The following is a 23,605-nucleotide window of genomic DNA, read 5'->3' on the forward strand; positions in this document are numbered from 1 at the left end:
ATGGTAGAGTAGATAAAATATTGTATGAAACTGTGCATGAAGTACTTTTTGCGAACTTACGCGATGTATAGCACTCGCTCCGCTGTCGCTCGTGCTCTAAATATCGCGTGCGTTCGCAAAAAAGCATACTTCACGAACTGTTTCATAAATACCTATTTTTAAACAAATACAAAAGATCACGTTTTTTTGCTCCGGAACATATATTTTTAGACGAAGTAGTTTTCAATCCTAATAGTAAATTATTAATATTGAAAATATTAAAAATATTACTAAAAGATTTTTAAATTGAAAACTTATTGGTACACTTTCCTGGTGACACCTCCAAGACCAATTTGCAAGTCAAATGGATGCTGCAGTGAAGACGAGAGGGAAGGAATTCTACACTATGCAATTCACATCCCCCGTCTGCAGCTGGTAAAGTTCCAACGGAAAAATGCACCTACATTTGATCCGATTTTCTCCGATCAGATCAGATCCGACGTCGGCCGACGTCGGAATAGAAAATAAACCCATAGTATTAAATGGGGGTGCCTACATTGGATCCGTTTTCTCCGATCCGATCAGATCAGATCAGATCCGACGTCGGCCGACGTCGAAATAAAAAATAAACCCATAGTATTAAATGGGAGTGCCTACATTGGATCCGTTTTTCTCCGATCCGATCAGATCAGATCAGATCCGATATCGGCCGACGTCAGGAGTAGCTTCTCCTATTCTGATCGAGAAGTGTTTGGTTTCATTCCGATTGGTTGCAAGTTGAGTTGCAATTTTAGTTGCAAGTTGGTTGCAAGATGGTTGCAAGTTGGTTGCAAATTGGTTGCAAGTTGGTTGCAAACTGGTTGTAAACTGGTTGCAAACTGGTTGCAAGTTGGTTGCAAACTGGTTGCAAGTTTGTTGCAAGTTGGGGGTTGCAAGCTAACATGTTTAACCTTTTCTTTACCAGCGCCGTATATATACGGCAACAACTAGATGGGCTCTCAGTCCCACCGCCGTATTTATACGTTCGCCGGTGAAATTGTTTTAAATTCTAGGACAATATACAGGCGACACTTTTTATTTTTTGGTCACATTTTAAACCCACCGTCACATTTATACGGCAGTCTAAACAAGTCTGTACGCTCAGTGCCGTAATAATTCGTTCATATAAACGTGCTATCAGAACCACCGCCGCAAATATATGGCATCAGGAAAGAATATCGATGGAGCCCGATTCAACACGAGTTATTGGATACCGGCACCGCCGGTCGGTTATATTGAACAGTGCAAAGTGCAACGTGCCAAGCCAAGCGGTAAGGAAAGTAAATAAAATGGCGTGTAGTTCGAATACGTCGCGGAAGAGAAAACGTGAGAAAACTAAAGTTAGTATGTGTGGCCTTGCGGAGGCCGATATCGATAGAATACTAGATTGTCTAGATTCGGATGAAAATCCCTACATTGACAGTGGAAGTGAATTTCAACCTACTGACAGTGAAGCTAGTAGCGAAGAAGAGATTGATCACATGTTGTGCACCGAAAACCACAGCGACAGTGAGGATGAGATAAATGAAATGGCGGCCAATGATGAACAGAAAGAAGCACAAGCGGTAAGGAATGCTTTACCTGAAAACTTTAGCGTGAACTGGACAAAAGGCAAGTTTATTCCTCAAATACATAATTTTGACGATAAAACTGCTGGTGCTTGTTTAGAAAACACGGAAGTTCCATTCAGTGAATTGGATTATTTTCTATTATTTATGAATGATGAGGTAGTGAACATGATTATAACGCAGACTAATAAATATGCTTTAGAACAGACACATTTGAATACAAAAATAACTTGGACAGCAATGACTAAAGAAGATTTCTTTACTTTTATTGCTGTTCTTTTCCTTGCTGCTCGTCATCGAAAAAACAAACTTGTCGAAAATTGGTCGACAGATGAATTGTTGTACACTCCAATATTTGGAAAAGTTATGTCCAGAAACCGCTTTCAAATTATATTACGCATGTTACATTTTGCAGATAATGCCCAACAAATTAAAGGCCACTCTTTCCATAAGTTACGAGGAATTTTCGAAAAGATCAAAAATACATTTGCTCAGAGATTTTCTCCATTCCAGAACTTAGTAATTGATGAGAGTTTAATGCTTTTTAAAGGACGCCTGCTTTTCAAGCAGTTTATAAGGACAAAACGTCATCGTTTTGGCATTAAACTATTTCTTTTGTGCGACTGTGAGACAGGATACGTTTTAAATTTTATCGTATATACAGGCTCCAAAACGGAAATAGAGCTATACAAGGATCTGGGGATATCAGGGTCAGTTGTAACAACACTTATGAAGTCTTATTTAGATAAAGGCCACTCTCTATTCACGTATAACTGGTATACCTCTCCAACGCTTTCTACCTATTTATTTGAACACAAAACAAATACATGTGGTACCGTTAGAACTAACAGAAAACAAATGCCTGATTTATCGGGTAAATTAGAAAAAGGCGAAACAAAATCGATGGTTAGCGATAATATGTTAGCCGTTAGATGGAAAGATCGTAGAGACGTTAATATGTTGACAACTTTTCATAAAGATCAAATGATAAATGTAAATAAAACAAACATGAAGACAGGGGAATCTGTGAAGAAACCGGAATGTGTCGTCCACTACAACCAAAATATGGGAGCAGTAGACAGAACGGATATGATGCTAAGTTCCACAGAATGCGTTAGAAAAACATTAAAGTGGTACAAGAAACTATTCTTTCACATTCTTGATCTATGTGTCCTGAACAGTCATGCATTATTCCTTATGCAAAATCCAGGGCAGTTGCCCTTGGCAGATTTCCAATTGAGGCTAACTCGACAGCTGCTTGAAAGGTAATTTTGTGAGAGACTATAAATTTATTTTATTTACGAAAATCTTTTGTTACAGTTATAATGTACCAAAAACCATACCCAGGACGTTGAATACATCAAAACATCAGCGTCTGACGGGGCGACATTTTCCGGCTATGGTACCAAATAAAAAAGTTCGAAGATGTATTGTTTGTTCACAGTCTAAAATTAGTGACCAAAAAAAGAGGCGAGATTCAAGATACATGTGCAATGAATGCGACGTGGGTCTATGTGTTTTTCCTTGCTTCGAAGAATATCACACAAAAGAAATGTAGGTATTAAAATGTATATTCTTATAATAAAATATACAAGCTGAATCAATTATTTCATATCAATAGTATTTATTATCTCCTCATAAAACAACTCTTGATCTATTTTCTATAATGCCGTATATATATGGCACTGGGGCTCATGACATTTTAAAAACTCTGGTTCTGGCAGTACTACATAGGTATTGACGACCGGTAAAGAAAGGGTTAAATATATTCAATGTCATCATCTCAACACATCTTCATCGGAACTTATTGTCGGTGGTCGGAAGATTACTGAACCAATGTAGGCACCCTCGCCGGAAAACCGGTCTGATCGGATCTGATCTGATCGGAGAAAGACGGATCCAATGTAGGCAATGTAGGTGTGCACTTACTCTACGGAGTAATACGACTATAAAATAAAAATGTATACCATTTTTATTATTATATATTTTTAGGTTTTTTGGGTTATTCTAAACAAAAAAGGTATCTTGTAATTTTTCCCAAAAATTAATAGTGTTCGAGTTATAGGCGATTTAAAATCTGAAAAATGCGAAAATACGCATTTTCGAGGCTTAAAAATTCATATTTCAATTAGTATTTTTGAGGTTACCAGATACTTAAATTGATGATTAAACATTCAGCTTCGATTCTGAAGAGTGATCGCGTCTAACCTTAATTTATACCGTTGTTTTTTAATTGTTAAATATGCGTGTTTATCAGATTTTTTTGCCGGTGCGGCGCGCTCTATTTCAAAAATCTTTTATTTCCTCCCAAAATTATTTTTTCTAGATTTTTTGGGATATTCTAAATAGAATAAGTTTCTTGACATTTTTCTCAAAAGTTAATAGTTTTAAAGTTATAAGCGATTTAAAATCCAAAAAATGACAAAAAAACTCATTTTTGGATTTTAAATCGCTTATAACTTTAAAACTGTTAACTTTTGAGAAAAATGTCAAGAAACTTATTTTATTTAGAAAATCCCAAAAAATCTAGAAAAAATAATTTTCGGAGGAAAATAGGAGATTTTTGAAATAGAGCGCGCCACACCGGCAAAAAATCGAATAAACACGCATATTTAACAATTAAAAAACAACGGTATAATTTATGGTTAGACGCGATCACTCTTCAGAGTCTTGAGGCTCAATGTTTAAACTTTAATTTAAGTATCTGGCAACCTCAAAAATACTAATTTAAATATGAGTATTTAGGCCTCGAAAATGGGTATTTTCGCATTTTTCAGATTTTAAATTGCCTATAACTCGAAAACTATCAATTTTTGAGAACATTTACAAGATACCTTTGTTGTTTAGATGACCCACAAAACTTAAAAATATATGTTCCAGAGCAAAAAACGTGATCTTTTGTATTTGTTTAAAAATATTGTTTAAACAATTTCTGCCCAAAAATTCCGCCCGGCACCCTTCAGATTTGTTTAAAGGAAATTTTAAAATATTTTTAAATAGGAATCCACAAAGAGACCGAATCGGAAATTTTTTCAGACGGGAGCGGTCTCACTACATGGACTACTGTGAGAGTAAAGAGCAAATATCCTACCGCTCCTATCCACACTGCCGAGTGGAAAAGAACTAAACTCACGTCTAGCGTAACTACCCGCTATTAGCACTTCTTTGCTCTTTGCTCGTCCACTCTGAACGTGCACTTTTTGCTCTTTGCTCGTTGCTCTTTGCTCGTCCACTCTGAACGCGGCCTTAGTGAGCTATGGAGTGACGTCAGAATTACGCCCCTTTTCGCTTTGTCAAGTTGTTGCTAAATCAGTTTTAAGCGTACTCTAATTATTAATTATTGTATGTACTTCTATATTTGATAGATCGATAATAATATAATTTGTGTGTTAATTTTAATTGATTTCATAATTATTATTTTTAGTTTTGATTTGATTTTGTTCTAGTGTTTCTTTTAGGTGATATTTATTCTAGGTATATAAGGTAGGAAATACTTAAATTTTTAAAATATGTTAAACAATGTTGTTCTGAAGCTATTTTCTTGTAACATTTTTGTAACTAACTATTTTTAATGGGAAATAAGCCACAATTTTACTAAAAAAATGATTTTATTAACGTCTAAATAGGATGCAGTTGTCAAAATACAAACGATATTAATTAATCGGCATCCGATTTGGATGTCGAAACGTTAATAAAAACCTTTTTTTTAGTAAATTTTTGGCTTATTTTCCATTAAAAATAGTTAATGATGTTAAAGAATTAATAGGTTTATGAATAGCGTATTTTATTTTATGTAGGTATATAATTGCTAATTATTAAATTATACACATATTTCTTTGTGAAGAGTAAAAACTGCTCGTCAAAAGTTAGGGATATAAACAATTATGCTCATTTTCATAGTTGATTTTTTCGTGAACAGATTAACGGATTCCGCTATTTTTTGAAGTTATACTTCTTAAAGGCGGGTTTACATTACTATTAGTGAATAACGAACGTGGCTCACGCTTACGTATTTTGCCCGTGCTATTGTTACATATTTTATTATCTATTTTCAAACTCGAGCAGTACATTTGTATTTATGCAATATATAAATACAAATGTACTGCTCGAGTTTGAAAATAGATAATAAAATATCTAACAATAGCACGGGCAAAATACGTAAGCGTGGGCCACGTTCGTTATTCACTAGTAATGTCAACCCGCCTTTAAGGTGGGTGGACATTACTAGTGAATAACGAACGTGGCTCACGCTCACGGTTCTTAGACATTACTACGGTTGCCTAAATCGACTAACCAATGAACATTAAGGGTGAGATTATGTCACGAGAGTTTACTGTCATTTGAATCGTAACATGATTTTTTTCGAATCCTGAGAAAACCAAGTATTTTAGAAAAATTTAAACGCAGGATGCAAGATTACATTATTACCGAGGGCGGAAAGCCCCTTAGAATAAACAAGCAGATTCTATTGAATGAAATATTTGAAATTAAATATCACACTGCTCTTTTATTTTCAGCCCTGTAACTTATTAAAATAAACATTATAGAAGTTTTCAGGGACTTTCAGCCCTCGGTAATAATGCAGTCTTTCATTCTGAGTTTAAATTTTTCAAAAATATTTATTAGTTTTCTCAGGATTCGAAAAAAATGAATACAATTAAAACACATTGAGAATTTTGACATGCGTCAAAATTTTGTATTAACTCAATTTAAAATTCTGAACTGTTGAATTCCAGCTTCCCTAATAATTATTGTACATCAAAAGACATTAGAAACTATTTTTAGAGGATTGAAATCTGTATTGGAAATAACTGTTAAAATTGGTCTACGTAATTCAACATATTCCAAAATTTTGTAAAAATGTAATACATTTTAGTTTTCAGCCCAAACTTAGGCCACACACAATGCAATAATGTTCACATGTTTGAACTGTCAATATTTTTATTTTATCATCTATTGTTTAAAAACAATACAGTTGATAAGATACCCTCAGTTGCGGAGAAAGGATTAATAATAAAGATTTTTTTATTCAGTCAATGGTGTGAGCACTGTCAGTTAAATAGTAACGTGTGGCCTTACTTTTACACGCATAGCTATTGTGGCAAATTTATCATATTTTTCAAAATTTTGGAATGCATTTAAATCGTAGAACAATTTTATCTTTTGATTTTAATTCTCTACAAGTATTCTCTCATGACTTTTGATGTAAAATAATTAGGGAAGCAGGAATTCAACAATTCAGAATTTTACATTGAGTTTCCTATGGCCCTTTTTACGATTCACCACCCGGTATAAATAAAATGTGTACTATTTGTCTAATTATTTCATAATAACACAAATAATAGGTACACACATATATATATATATATATATATATATATATATATATATATATATATATATATATATATATATATATACAATAACACACATTCAATGATCGAAAATCATTTAAAAATATGGGGATCTAAACTCTTGTGACGTAAAGTCAAAAATATAAGTCTCCCCACCACCGTCGGACAAGACAACCGTAATAAAGTCTAATTCGCGGTGTGCAAGTACTTGGAAGGGAAACGAGAAACGACCGTGCGCGAGTCGCGGAGAAATATTGCAACTATCTTAAATAATTCATATTGTCAATTGAAATTGTCAAATTGACGTATATTTCATACTTTCTGTCATTGACGCAGAAAAATTATATATTGCTCCCCAATATTGATATGATATGCAATTATTATATAAAGGTAAATTTAATTAATTGTATTTTGCTTGCAGTACTGCATTTTAATAACTAATTTTATTTACTACATACAATTGTTTACGTTTGCTAAACATAACCTACATCTTATTTTTCTTCTTATTATTTTTTTGGACTATGGCCTTGACAATTATCCAGCAACCAGGACTAATATAATTGGCCAATATAATTAAAAGTGCGAATAAAAGTACAGAGCGTAGAAATAGAGGTCGCTTTGCCGAACTTGCACAGTCCCAATAACCGTGGCTCACGCTTACGTATTTTGCCCGTGCTATTGTTAGATATTTTATTGTCTATTTTCAAACTCGAGCAGTACATGTGTATTTAAGCATTGCATAAATACAAATGTACTGCTCGAGTTTGAAAATAGATAATACAATATATAACAATAGCACAAGCAAAATACGTAAGCGTGAGCCACGTTCGTTATTCACTAGTAATGTTAACCCGCCTTTTCAATCGTAGCCCAGTCGAGATAGCATTTTACCTTGCATTTGGAGCTGCCCCAAATTTTATTTTTCTAATCTTTAGGGAGGGTCAATATTAGTAGGTATAAATTTAAAATCTCGACTGAATTCTATCGTTGCGTTAGCCGCCATCTTGATTTTAAACGAGAACCGTTTTTGCTCAATATCTCCGCCATTTTCAATTTTTTGACAAAAAGTAGAAACTGAAATTGTTGAAAATTTGATTTTCTATAATTTAATTTATTATAATTTTTTTCGTGAGGTCGATATTTTCCGAGTTATGAGGGGAAAATAGTGACAGTTGTAGCATAATTATTGAATTATTAAATTATCTCATTTATTATTAGTTTTACAACAAATAGATACCTATACAAAAATGAAGAGAATTAAATTTTGTACAATTTTGATGCCGTTAATTTTTTTGATAAAATCAATATTTAAGATAGTATCGTCCTTTTCATGAGCATTTTTCAGTGCGTAACAAATGATAGGAAAAAGGGTAAGTCCGTGATAATACACATTTATGACATTAATTCTAACATGACATTTTAGTTAAATCTGACAGTTGTCCCATTTTATTTTCAATTTGGAATAAAAACAAATCAAATGTGTTTCTTGCATTTATAAAATGGTATTTTCTTTGATTTGTATAGTCTTATAAATTATACAGATTATATTTGTAATATTATTATCTAATTAAAAAAAATATTTTTTTATTATGGCGCCATCTATCGACAACTAGAATAACTAGAATAAATGTTATAAAAATGTCACCGACGAAATGTGATCACCGACGTGCCTTTTTTCTGTCACATACAATTTAATGCGTTAGAAAGAAATCGAAAAACTGTGACGCACTGAAAGATGATCGTGAGAAAAAGAATACGTATGTGGTAAATGTGTGAGCGTAAGACTTGATTGATTTTGTAGCAATTGTTTTTGTTCAATATCTCCGCCATTTTCAACTTTTCGACAAAAAGTGTAAGAACTGAAATTGTTGCAATTACGATTTACTATAATTTTTCGAGAGAACCAGTGGCGGGTCTACAAGGGGGGAAATGGGAAAATTCTCCCCCAACAGGGTCCAAAATTTAAAAAAAATTGTTGAAACATCACGATATTTTAGCTGACATAAAACTTAAAATATCGACAGACAAATTCAACCAATAGAACCCCCTACTTAATAAAATTAAGTGAACTTAATGCATATAATGTCTTTTTATGTCTTTTATATACTTAGTTTGGTTGATATTTCATTGGAAGTTTCAAAAATTGTATAAAATATAATTCTCTTTATTTTTGTTTATGTACAATTATGTCGTAAAGTTAATAATAAATGAGACAATTCAATAATTATGCTTCCCTTCCGCTTCCATTATTTTCCCCCTTAACTCGGAGAATATTGATCGTATATAAATAATATAAAAAAAATGTGCCAAAGAAATTGTAGGAAATTGCATTTCCAACAATTTTCTTTCCCACCATTTATGTCGAAAAGTTGAAAATGGCGGAGATATTAAGCAACAACAGTTCTCATTTAAAATCAATATGGCGGCTAATGCAACCGCGAAATTCAGTCGAGATTTTATATTTACACTACTATTGATCTCTCCTAAAGGATAGAATTATAAAATTTGGGGCAGCTAGTAAACAAAATTCAATTCAATAATTATGCTCCCCCCACCACTTTTTACTATTTTTCCATGTAACTCGGAAGATATCAACCGCATGAAAAAAATTGTTAAAAAGAAATTGTAGGAAATTATATTTTGAACAATTTTAGTTGAAAATGGCGTAGATACTGAACAAAAACATTTGCTATAAAATCAATCCGGTCTTACGCTCGCGCCATTATCGCATACGTACTACCTTAAATATTAATTTTAGCAAAAAAATGAAAGAGATCAAAATTGTGTAGAATTTAATTCTCTTCATTTTTGTATGGGTACATATTTGTTGTAAAACTAACAATAAACGAGATAATTCAATAATACAATAATTATGCTCCAACTGTCACTATTTTCCCCTCATAACTCGGAAAATGTCGACCGCACGAAAAAAATTTTAATAAATGAAATTATAGAAAATCGCATTTCCAACAATTTTAGTTTCTACACTTTTTGTCAAAAAATTGAAAATGGCGGAGATATTGAGCAAAAACGGTTCTCGTTTAAAATCAAGATGGCGGCTAACGCAACGGTGGAATTCAGTCGAGATTTTAAATTTATACTAATATTGACCCTCCCTAAAGATTAAAAAAATAAAATTTGAGCCAGCTCCTAATGCAAGGTTAGGCCTGTTATTCGTCTAACCCGACTGGACTATCGAGAGTGAAATTTTATAAGGGCGCATGGGCACACAGACAGTATTATGTAGTTCGTTGATGGTTCGTTGCTAATCTGTTAAGTAATGTATGTATCAGCGCAAATAAGTCATTAAAAGAACATATTAGTGTTCTTAATAAATGTATTATTTATTATAATTTTTGTATCTTTGGATTTGTCTTCCTCGATAGTAAAATAATAAAATATCTATTATGTATAACATTTTTATACTTCAATTGATGTATTTGTCATTGTGATGTGTAATTATATTCGAGACGTCATGTCACTTACAGGGGGCTTTATAGCTTGGTTGGTAGAGCATTGGACCAGAGATCGAGAGGTCGCGGGTTCAAATCCAGGACGACTCATATTCTCATATTCTTTTTTTTATTTTTTATTTTTTGTTATTGTTTTAATAAAAAAAATTTGAAAGTTATATAAAGTTGAATTAGAAAGTTAGTTTAATATTTAAATAAAATACAAATAACCTGTTAAGTATATTTGTTTAGTTGAAGGTACTAGTACACTTTATTACAGTACCTTTATTCAATATGAACATAAAACCTTTTACACATTAATATATAACTCTTAGAGAGTACAAAAAATATATCTTTTTTCATTTATGCACGTACACTAATATTGTAGAGGGCGCAAAAGTTGAGGTCTCGAAAAATGATGGCGGACAGTTAATCTTATGATTGGATATCCGAAATGAAAAAGTCATACTGAATTTGAAAAAGGAAATTAATTAATAATTTTCACTCACGTGACAATATACCACAATTTGACCAAACAATTAAAAATAAATATTTTTTAACCATGAAAAACTGAAGAAAAACATGCGATTTTTTCACAAAAAATTTTCAAACTTCCGTAAAATATTTTTTTGCGGAATTTTTCACTATCAGTGGTAAATTGTCACGTAAGATACCTCCCTTTTTCAAATGCAGTACGAGTTTTTTGTTTCAGAAATCCCAATCCTGAGATTAACTTAATCGGAACTACTTTTTTTCGAGGCCTCGACTTTGGCGCCTTCTATAATATTAGTGTACGTGCATAAATGAAAAAATATATATTTTTGTATTCTCTAAGAGTTAGATTTACATATGTAAAAAGTTTTATGTTCACTTTTAATAAAGGTTCTGAGAAAAAAAAATCTTGAAAAAATGCTTATTTTTGGACCTGAAATTATGTGTATTATAATAGAAGTATAACTTCATACGTACGTACAAAGTACATACACATTCTTTTTTTTTATTATTTTAAATTTTTCTTTACTATCAAAAAACAAATCCGAAACATTTATTTAGTTAATGCTTTTGCATATAGCTTGGACCAAAAAATTTTAAATTTTTTTTTATACAGAATGTTTTGAAATTTGTGTACGTTATAATTGCTATCTTATTTTAAATGGAACACCCTATATTTTATTAAACTATTTTGTAGAACTTTAAACAAACTTTTTAAAAATATATATCATAAATGTATACCATAGTTGTAAATTAACCAGAATTTCTGATATCACAAAAATAATTTGGAAACAGCATATTTATTTTTGGTCTAGGTGGGCCATGAATTTCTTTATTTATAAAGGTGGCTTTAAAAAAAATCTGAAATTGAAGTTGATATACACAAATTGATATACCCAATTTCAATTGTAGGAAAATTTCCTTAGCATTTCGCTGGTTTCAGTTTCAACTAGTATGGAAGAGTGCTAAAGCTTTAAATGATACTTACGTGATTTGAAATGTTTCAACCGATTTTTTAAAAAGTTGCTCAACAATTTGAGACATTGCCCAAATATTTGACACATTGCGCAAATATTTGACAAATTCCGCAAATATTTGACACGTGGTCCAAATATTTGACACTTTGCCCAAAATGTATTCAGTCCTACAAAATACTAAAAGTGAATTTAGGCATTCATTTGTTTTATAAACCGTGTAAAAATAAAAAAAAAATGTGTGAAATCGTAAAACAAAAATTATTTTTAGGGAGGTTGAGCGCTCCAATAGGAAACAATATTTTAGTAATTTTTTATGTAAAAAATATGAGGATTCTAATTTTTGACTTCAATTAACAATTTTTTATGACAAACTTTGAAGTTATTCAAATTTTTTAAATTTAGAGGTCTACCCCTAGGGTGAGAGCAGCCAAAGTCTACTCAGTTTTTCTAGTTCCCGCTGTCAATTTTTGTGCCAAAATTTAAGTAGTTAGCTCTAATACTGCGACCTGTAGCTCGCCTTACAACTCGGACACACGGACAAACAGACGGAAAACGTAAATCGATTAAAAATTAAATTCTAAAAACGTTTTTTAATATTTTTTCCTACCGAGTGTCCGTAAGTGTATTACAAACTAAGTGAGCTTTATAATATACTTACGCTGATAGCGTTTTCCAATAAATTTTTTTCCCATAAGCATCACTACGATGATGATTATTACAATTACAATCTGGTCATACTTGATCAATGAACAATTTTAATCTAACCTAAATTATTACTGTTCCTTAAAATTAAGAGCTTACCCCATAGCGCCTCTTATCAAATCTAACCTAACAAGATAGTGCACTATTCTAGCATACACACTAACGCGCACAAGCACTATGCTCTGCTTTTCACTATCACCTATCACTTAAACTCAAGGGCGCCCACAGGATATTTCCTCAGGGGGGGCAAAGGGTATTGAAACAAAAAATACAAGAAAAATTGTTTTGCTGTTTAAAACGCAACACGGTTAGTGTCAGTAAAATGTTACTTAAATAATAATTGAATTCTTCTGGTGTCCATCGCAAATAAATCAATTACTTTCTGCATGAAGTTTTCTATATTTTCTTTTATTTTTCTTCTGTGTACAGATAACAGGCATAGCCCACTTAGACGATTGTTCGACATCGTATTCCTTATCCAGGTCTTCACACGTTTGAGAGTGCTGTAAAAAAGTATCGAGGTTGTTATATTGTAATGTAAGTTTTAGAAGAACTGAAACACATGGATAAGAATATAACGTAATAAAATTATAGTTAGTTACCTGAATGATCGCTCGATGGTGCAAGTTGTTGGTGGCAGACAAAGAGCTATTTGGATGGCTTTTGCTACTGACGGCAAAAAGCAGGCATGCTCATGCTCAAGAACCTCTATTAAGTTCAGTTTTTCCAAGGCTTTGGCATCTATCTCCGTGTTTTTCCAAAGGTCGAACCACAGAATTGATTGCTCCTTAAAGTTGTCTAACAATTCACAATACGTGCTGTTTATATTGTTAATAGACTTTCAAAATCTTCCTTAGAAAGATCTTTCATGATTTTAGGGTGCAGATTGAAAATTTCAAATGATGGTTTGTTTCTATCTGAAAACCTATCTTTCAACGATTGAACCAAAGAATCCAAATATGGCAAGAAAATGGACTTTCTATAGTATTCGTTGATAGTCTGGGTAGAGTGATTTGGTCTGTGAACCTGTCTCGCAGCAACACGAGGACATGTGAGCTCGATTCCAAGCTTGTTTGCTGTTGTTTCAACATTTGCCATAATGTTATCAGACTCTTTTTCTCCATTTTGTCGGTCTGAACTGAATAGCTCAGTAACCTTCTGAATGTGTTTTGATATCTTCAAAATATCTACACTGACACCTTGTAACATTTGCGTAACGATTTCTAACTTGGCAGAGTATTTGGCAATCACATGTAGACATATCACAAATGCTGTATTTGTAACTGCGCAATGAAGCTGGAAAGCTTTCTGCCTTGTGTCACGGTTACCTTCAGTCGATAGAGTCTGAAGTGCTTCAGCGATGCTAACAAACTGCTCACTAAACTTTCGAATTGCTTTATATTTTTCGGTCCATCTGGTTTCACATAGTTTTTGAAGAGTTCCCACTATTGCCCTTCTTTGGCCATTCTGCCGGAAAAATGTTATAACTTCTTTAACTGTGCCAGTTGTATTCCTGATTTATGGTATGTCATTTAAATCATTGACTACTAAATTTAGCCGATGACTGGCGCAATGAAAATATAGAGCTTTTGGGTATTTCTCAGTTATTCTTTTATGTACTCCAGTTATTTCCCCAGCCATTGTACTACAACCATCATATCCTTGGCCAACTGCATTTTCCAAGTTCAAGCCCCAATTTGTTAATGTTAAAGTAATAGCATTTGCTATATGTTCAGCATCTAAACTTTTTAATGGGGTGAAACCAAGGAAGTCTTCTCTGATGCAATTTTCACTTTTATCAAAATATCTCACGCCCAGAGAGAGTTGCTCTGTACCAGTAATGTCCATTGCTTCGTCTGCTAAAATGGAAAATATTTCATTATCATTGATTTTTGTAACTAACTCGTCTCTTAAAACCGTTGCACATAAATCAATGATCTCATTTTGTGTCCTATGGGAAATGTACATTGCATTTTTCGGCGCATTTTTCAGATGGTCTTCTAAAACAGAATCACCAGCTTCTTTCCTAAAATGTAAAAGGTTATTGAACACAGCATCCTCATTGGTATGACCTCTTAATGGTAAGTCATGTAGTGCACTAAACAAAATTGAAGAAACAATGGATTTTAGTTTCGCTCTGTTCGATTCAATTTGCTTGGCCTAACCATAATTTGCAAGACATTCAACATTTTTCTTTTTATTTTTCATGACAGATATAAAGTTACTTGAGTTTTCAGATGCTTGTCTGTGCCATTCAGAGTTCATATGCGATTTCGCATTTTCATGAAACTGTCTGAAATTGGTGAATGGGCGATTTATAAAGCCGCTTTGATAACTACCATGGGTTACGTGGGGCCTAAACAGTACACACAACTTGCATAGCCCACCTTTAACTTCTTTTGAATAAGCTAACCAGGGGTACGTATTTAACCATTCATGGATAAATGGTCGTTTGCCATCGTCAATATCATACTTGAAATTGTAACATTTATCTGGCTTCCATGGGTTTGTTAACAAAGTAAATTTCAAGCGATCGTTCAAGCTACAAATTTTATTAGTATCAAGGTAGTTCCCAACATCCAAATTTAAACTGTCTTCAACAATCGCAAAATTATCCGATGCGGTGGCCGTTACAACGTTAGTTTCTCTTTGAGAGGCGGATACAGCTGACTCCAAGCTAGATGGCCCTGCTACAGCTAAATCATTTTGACTGCATACTATACTACTGTTTTCGGTACTGTTCGGTATGTCGAATCCATCATCAATTTTCAGCCGCTTGTTTGGCTTGTTAAAGAACTTCCTTATGTCCATTTTACTACAAATACAGTAGGCTAATTAAATTGATGCATTCAATCAGCTAAGTGTTAGGTGTCAAATAAATTAACGCATTTAACCGGGGAGTAGGCCGATAAATGGACAGAATAAGACCAAATGGATAATTTAGTTGCATTAAAAAATATTTTTAAAACCTTTTAGAGAAGTAAAAAATTCATCTAAGTTAATTAAAATTTATAGATTAAAATACCTACCTTGCACAGTTGAATATCTCAACTGCGATACAGGAATAACTTATTTTCTTAAAGTAGGAAGGGTACTTATAAAAAATGTTATTACTTCAAGCACAATTTTTGAAATAAATATTGTAATTGTACTTCATAGACGCAAATGATGTTATTTTAATTCATAAAAAAGTATTTTTTACCTTTACACACTATAGATAACTACCTCGTAAAAATAAGCCTATTTTATTTAAGGTCAAGTGAGAAATAAAGTATATTATATAATACTTACACGTTGCACAAAAAACACTTTTAACACGTTAATATAAGTTCTATGAATAACAGTATATAAATTGTGAGCACTACCGTACTACTAGACGTATCAGATCGGCCGTTTAGCCCACCTATTTCATTTCTCAACTGGATAAGCCTAGACCGGACATCATCAGTGCATGCGGCATGCGCACCGAAAACGATGCGGTTCCATCCAAACATATGCGTCTCAGTCAGAAGGGATAAGGGATTGAGAAAAAATACATTTAAACTGGCATATCTCGTGAGCGATTATGATTAATATGGAATTTATTTTATAATATAAAGTAAGAGAGAGCTAAATATTTTTTACACTCTTTCGCCAAATTCTCAGGGGGGGCGATGGCCCCACCTGGCCCCTCCCTGGGGGCGCCCTTGCTTAAACTAGTTCATAAGGCTTTGTCCTCTTCAGTCTTCTAACTTGCCCAGTGGTATCGAGGAGCTGGATTGCCTCAATATTCTCGTGCATATGAAGTCGTTGCTCGTGACTTCCTGCCATCTTCTTGATGATTATATCCACAGTTTCCATTCCTAGGTCCTTATGGAGATCACTGTTTGTCACATACCAAGGAGCATCTACGTACACCCCCATAGTGGGCATCCATAAGTCCATACAAGTCTCAATATTTGCTTGTAAATTAGTAACTTATTATTGGCAATGTGGAGTTTCTTTCAATTAGCCAATACATTTTTTTATATCTTATATTTAGTTCTTCCCTTTTTTTCTTAACGTGCACCTTCCAGCGTAGTTTTGCATCTAATGTTATACCCAAATACTTAGCAGTATCTGCATATGATACTTAGATATTGTTGATTATAACTGGTACATATTGTATTTTTTTGTTGGTGAAATTAACATGGACAGATTTAGCTTCATTCAGCCATTTTTGTGTCTATTTATGGATTTGGCTAACTGCTATTTGGACCTTGTTGGTCGCCTCTTCACTTGTCGTCCCTACTGCTTGAATAGCTGTATCATCAGCAAAGGTGGCAACTGTGTTGTCTTCCAGTACAGGTATATTACACGTGTATAGTAGGTATAGGACCGGACCCAACACACAGCCTTGTGGAACACCTGCTCTAATTTCTTTTAAGTCTGAAAAACAGTCTTCTTGCTTAATCCTAAAATGTCGTTCTTTTATGTACGATTGTAAAAGTTTTGAGTACTGTATAGGTAAAAAACATTTTAGTTTGTATGTTAAATCTTCATGCCAGACTTTATCAAAAGCCTGTGCAGCATCAAGGAATACAGTTGAACAAACTTTCTTTTCTTCTAGGGATCTTTCGATAATATTTGTGATTCTGTGCACCTGGTCAATTGTTGAATGCTTATTTCTAAATCCGAATTGATGTGTCGGTATCAAATTTCTTGCTTCAATAATTGGTTTTATTCGCTTGAGGAGCAGTTTCTCAAACATCTTCGATATTACAGGAAGCAGAGATATCGGTCTGTATGACGAAACCTCATGTGCTTGTTTTCCTGGTTTAGGAATCATAATGACTTCCGCCATCTTCCATATTATTGGTACATATTTTAATCTGAATGCACCGTTAAAGAGGTTTGTTAATTTTATATTAACTTTTACATTAATTATTGTTTTAACAGCTCACCCGTAATTAGAACATAGCCCGGAGCTTTCTTCGGATTATTATTTTCCCTTATTTCTTCAAGCACTTCTTTTGGTGTAATTAGCCGAATTTCTTCCTCTAATTGAACAGGTTCCTCCCATCTTTCTTCATCCCCTCGAGGTTTATTTGGTTTGAATGTATTTTCAAGATGTATGGCAAATAACTCTGCTTTTTGTGCACTACTTCTGGCCCAGTTGCCACTTTCTAGTTTAATAGGAGGAGAGTGCATAATAGGTCTTTTCAGTCTTTTAGTAGCTTTCCATAAGGAATAATCTGTACTACCGTCATCTGTTAGTCCCTGTAAGTAAGAGTTAATTGAGTCATTCTTTAATTGTAGGATAGTTCTTTTGAGTTGTTGACTTGCACGATTTAGTTTAGTCTTATCTTGAAGAGACCTTGTTTGTTGCCAAATTCTTCTCAGTTTTCTTTTTGTAATTATCATGTTCCTTATTTCCTTTGAATAATTGTTTCCTCTTAGCCTAGGTTTCAGTGTAGGAGTGTTTTCCCATGCTGCTTGCTGGATATGGTTCACCAACAATTCTGCTTCTTTATCTAATTGCTCTGCATTTTGTATTGGTACACTTAGATTTATTCTCTCTTCAAGGCTCAGCTTAAAACTTACCCAATCCGTCCATTTATTTGTTAATGTGGAGTTACTACGTTTTTTAATAATCCTGTCAGTCATGGTTAGTACTATAGGGGAATGATCAGAATTTAAGTCCCAATAGTCGTCAATGTCTATGAAATTAGTTAAAATATTCTTAATAATAAAGGAGTCTATTAAATCAGGGGTCTTGTTTCTATCCGTAGGCCAGTAGGTAGGTCTACCAGTTGATAGTGTCCAGTCCAATAAATAAATCGAATAAATATGCTGTTTTCAAATTTTCTTGGTCGCACAGTAGGTATATCGATATTTTTTAAACAAATTTTAATTTTTAGGTGAAATAGGAATAAAGTAAAAAATTGATTCATCCCATGGAATAAAGTAAAAACAGCAATTAATTCAATTTACGTAATCAAAAAAGAAGAATTCTTTAAATAGAAAAATAAAACAGGGAAGTATAAAAAATGATGAAAGGTAAATTTAAGAATTTAATTTTAAATGATAACGTGAAAAAAACACAAATTATTATAGCAGGCTCTATTAACCAAATGAACAAAAAATTTGGAAATAAAAGCAATTCGCAGTGCACTAGTAATTCTGTGACTGCTTTGTGCTATTCAAAATTTACAGATATAAAATCATGGACTTCACAGGATGTAGACAATATACTTGATATAGGAAATGGTTACACACTATTTCGGTTCAAAATTATAATAAAAAATATGGTACAAATTTCGAAACAAAACATTTAACTGCGGATGAAATCTGTCCAATTTTAAAAATTAAAATGAAGGAATATCGTATAACATACCCTTTAGAACCGTATCAAGGTATGTTATATCTACAAATAAATGAAGAATTAACAAGCTTTTTTGAAAATTACGAAGGTGGAGTTTTCACATGCAATGGTTAATCTCTAGCTTTATTTAAATTAAAAAATGATGATAATGTATGTAAATATTACATTTTTGATCCACACAGTTGTTCCAATGTGACTGGAGTATATATATGGAGTTGCTGTAATGTGTATGTTTAATAATTTAATAGATATGGTTTCATTATTAAAACACAATTTTCAAGATATTATATTTAGTATTTGTCCGTGTTTGATAGAACTAAATACAAAAGCAAATAAAAGAGCAACTTCAAGTGTATTTAATATAAACAAGAAAAGAAAATTAGATATGTTACAAAAAAAAAATTGAGGGAAAATAATGTAGAGTTCAAATTGCATGAAAACGAAAAAAATAAAATTAGAATAGCTCAAAAAAGAAAAGGCGATAATGAGTTCAAATTCAAAGAAAACGAAAAAGATAAAATTAGATTAGCTCAAAAAAGAAAAGACGATACTGAGTTTAAATTGAAAGAAAACGAAAAAGATAAAATTAGATTAGCTCAAAAAAGAAAAGACGATAATGAGTTTAAATTGAAAGAAAACGAAAAGGATAAAATTAGATTAAATCAAAAAAGAAAAGACGATGAATTATTCAAATTGAAAGAAATCGAAAAAAATAAAATTAGATTGGCTCAAAAAAGGAAAGACGATAATGAGTTTAAATTGAAAGAAAACGAAAAAGATAAAACTAGATTAGCTCAAAAAAGAAAAGACGATAATGAGTTTAAATTGAAAGAAAACGAAAAAGATAAAATTAGATTAGCTCAAAAAAGAAAAGACGATAATGAGTTTAAATTGAAAGAAAACGAAAAAGATAAAATTAGATTAGCCCAAAAAAGAAAAGACGATAATGAGTTTAAATTGAAAGAAATCGAAAAAGACAAAATTAGATTAGCTCAAAAAAGGAAAGACGATAAGTTCAAATTGAAAGAAAACGAAAAAGATAAGATTAGATTAGCTCAAAAAAGAAAAGACGATAATGAGTTTAAATTGAAAGAAAACGAAAAAGATAAAATTAGATTAGCTCAAAAAAGAAAAGACAATGAGTTCAAATTAAAAGAAAATGAAAAAAATAAAAATAGATTGACGATATTAAGAACTGATGATAGTTTTAAAACAAATGAAAAGAAAATGCAAACAGATCGAAGACAAAATAAACGAATCCGAGAGCAAAAACGGCAAAATGATTTAGAAGCTAAAAGTATAAAAAGAGAGAATGACATTGTCAGATACCGAGAATATTATAATAATAATTTAAAACTCGAAAATTCGACTATAGCCCACGAAAAATTAAAATTCATTGAAAGTCTTAAAAATATGCCATGCTTCAACTGCACATGTTGCGAAAATTTATTTTTTGAGCACACCGTTTTAAAATTCGACGAAAACAAAGTTTTTTGTGTACCTAATTATGAAAATGTAATAATTAATGATATTACTACTCCCTATATGTGCAGAACATGTTACAAGTACGTCTTGAAAGGGCAAGTGCCGAAATTATCTACTGCAAATGGTTTAAAGTTTGTAGACATCCCAACAAGTTTAAAAACATTGTCATCGTTGGAAGAGAGAATTGTTTCTCCTATCGTATGCTTTTTACAAATTCGACCCCTAAAATATTATGCAATAAATCCTCAAGTAGGTTTAAAAGACAGTGTAGTAAATATACTTGTCGAAATTACAGATATGGTGCAAGTTGTTTTACCTCATAAAATAAATGAAACGATGACTGTGCAAGTAAAATTAAAAAGACATGTAGATCATAAAACTGATTACATGTTTGAAACAATTAGGCCTGCGGCTATTTGTGACGCGTTAAAATATTTAATAAAAACTCCGCTTTACATAAAACATGATATCAAAGTTGATGAAAAATACTTTGAGCAATACGAGAATGATTATTCTAAAACAATTGATTTTGTCATACACAGAGATGTTCATGAAGACGAAAAAAATGATTCAGCATCCGAAGACGATGATCATTCGGATATCGAAAATGATATTCTTGACACGGAAATCAATGATGAAGTATTACTAATAGATGAAAATATAGTTCAAAATGATAATATCAAAATTATAGCCCCGGGACAAGGCAAAGTACCTATGCCCTGGCATTTAGTACAGGATATAGATGAATTATGTTTTCCAAAAATATTTGGAGGTTTTCCCTTCAACGGTAATAATATTTCATATTCTGACCGAATTAAGTCAGAAATCAGAAGAAAAGATCGCAGATCCTGTACTGCGCATAGAATTTTATTTACAACTTCTAAAAAAACAGAATTAGCTATAAGTGCTATAATCGAAAAAGTATTACGAAAAACGTTAAACAATCAAAATATAACCGTTACAAATGCTTTAAATCCCGAATACATAAAAAGCTTATTCAAAATTAACGAGGGTTATCCATTTTTAAGACCTATTAGAGCATCCCCTGCTTATTGGGAATTAAAGAAAAAAGATCTTCTGGCATTGATAAGGCAACTCGGAAGACCAACACTATTTTTAACATTGAGTGCAATTGAAACTATTTGGATAGAATTATTACAATGTTTATCGAAATTAGTAGATTCCAAAACATTAAGTGTGTACGAAACAGCTAACTTAAGTACAAATGAAAAAACTAGATTTATAAAAGAAGACCCGGTCACATGTGCAAGATATTTTGACTATAAAATTGCAAAAATGATGCTGTATTTAAAAAGCAAAAACTCTATCTTTAAGAACCATCCAATTGAAGATAGTTATCAACGTGTAGAATTTCAAATGAGAGGTTCTCCACATGAACATATTCTATTGTGGCTGAAAAATCCACCAAAATATGATCCGAATAATTCAGAATCCATTGATGAATGTATAAAATTTATTGATGAATATATAACATGCAAATATAGAGAAAATGATCCGTATATAAAATTGCAATTCCACAATCACCCGCATACGTGTTATAAAAAAAGGGCAAAAAAATATGCAGATTTAATTTTCCAAAACCCGTAATGCCATGCACAAAAATGTTGGAACCACTTCCAAGAGGAGCCGTCACAGAAACTATTAAAACAAATTTCAGAAAAGTCCATGATTAAACAAATAAAAGATTTACAAATTTTAAAATCAATTGATCCTACATCAACTGATGTTTACAAATTAAATATATTTGAAAAATACAGCAATAGAGTTTTGAAGGAAAACGTCTCTTTAGCTGATTTTGCTGTAGTTTACAAACAAAGTGGCATAATTAATAAAAACGTTGCTGAAAATGAAGATGCTATAGATAATGACGATAACGAAAAAAGACAAAAGCCTATGGTTATCAGATATAGGCATTATAAATTTGATCAAGATGCTCATAATTATTATAGAGAGCAAATACTACTCTTCCATCCGTGGAGAAATGAATTAGACGAAGTGGAAAACATAGATTGTAAATCTGTTTACGAGAAAAATTTACAGCAAATCGAAGAAAATAGAAAAAAATATGTAATATATGCTGAAGAGACAATCGAAAATGCAATAGAAATTGTAACAAAAGTACAAGATAACGATGATGAAATACAAGAATTTGAAAATGACAAATTAACCCCAATTCAGCAAGTGAACATTTTAGTTCAAGCTGGAAAAGAAATTTCTAAAGATGTCAACAAAACAAGATTCACGTGTCCTCCTAGAGTGACAGGCGATGAAATGTTAATTCTATTAGAGAAACTAAATGATCGTCAAAGAGAAATTGTGATGTACCTACATTTTACATTGCTTTAAAACCGATCGAATACCATTTAAAATATTTTTAAGCGGTTCTGCGGGTGTCGGTAAAAGTTTAGTAATCAATATTATATATCAAGTTATTACACATTATTACGACAATATTCCTGGAACAAATGTAAATAATATCGTTGTATTGCTATGCGCACCCTGCGGAAAAGCTGCTTTTCTAATCGGTGGCGTGTAACATGCCACACAGCTTTCGCATTACCTGTGAATCAATGTGCTGGCCAAACGGCTGAATTATCTAGCGATCTCGCAAACCATATAAGGACATCATTATTTAATTTAAAATTAATCATAATCGATGAAATATCAATGGTAGGTAGCCGCATGTTGCATTACATTGACACAAGGCTTCGTCAAATCAAAGGCGTAAAGGAACCGTTCGGCGGTGTTTCAATTCTTGCCGTCGGTGATTTAAATCAATTGTCTCCAATAATGGATAAACCCATATATAAAGCGCCAAAAATAAATCAATTAAGTGAATTGTTGGATACCAACCCATTGTGGGATGAATTTTACTATTATGAACTTAATCAAATAATGTGTCAAAAAGATGAAACCGAATTTATAACTTGTTTAAATAATCTTGCAGCCGGTGATATGACTAACTCAGATATAAAACTAATAAAATCTTGAGAAATAAATGAAATTGATGTACCGGAAAATGCAATCAGGCTATTTGACAAAAATGTTGATGTTAATGATTACAATCAGCAACGTATTGAGAATTATCCAGGCAGCGAATACAATTCTATAGCTAAAGATAAAATTTTAGGTAAAGTTTCAGATTATGTTAAGAATAAAGTACTAAACGGCCTAATAAATAAAAAACTATCCG

The 23,605-nt window shown here is 32.3% G+C and overlaps 2 protein-coding genes across 2 annotated transcripts; both read left to right on the forward strand.

Moving 5' to 3' along the window:
* Positions 1–1,272: 1,272 nt before the first annotated feature.
* LOC126880255 (piggyBac transposable element-derived protein 4-like) lies at positions 1,273–3,033 on the forward strand (the record flags this gene model as incomplete). Its single annotated transcript, XM_050644022.1, has 2 exons — positions 1,273–2,851; positions 2,907–3,033. Coding segments are annotated over exons 1-2 (1,671 nt in total), but the record flags the coding sequence as incomplete, so codon positions are not given.
* Positions 3,034–4,738: 1,705 nt separating this feature from the next.
* On the forward strand, positions 4,739–22,015 carry LOC126880256 (uncharacterized). Its single transcript, XM_050644023.1, has 2 exons — positions 4,739–5,069; positions 18,443–22,015. The coding sequence occupies exon 2, from the start codon at positions 20,134–20,136 to the stop codon at positions 21,997–21,999; it is 1,866 nt and encodes a 621-aa protein (XP_050499980.1). The 5' UTR covers positions 4,739–5,069; positions 18,443–20,133; the 3' UTR covers positions 22,000–22,015.
* Positions 22,016–23,605: the final 1,590 nt, after the last annotated feature.

This window comes from Diabrotica virgifera, chromosome 2 (assembly GCF_917563875.1).
Source record: "Diabrotica virgifera virgifera chromosome 2, PGI_DIABVI_V3a".
NCBI classification, from domain to species: Eukaryota; Metazoa; Arthropoda; class Insecta; order Coleoptera; family Chrysomelidae; genus Diabrotica; species Diabrotica virgifera.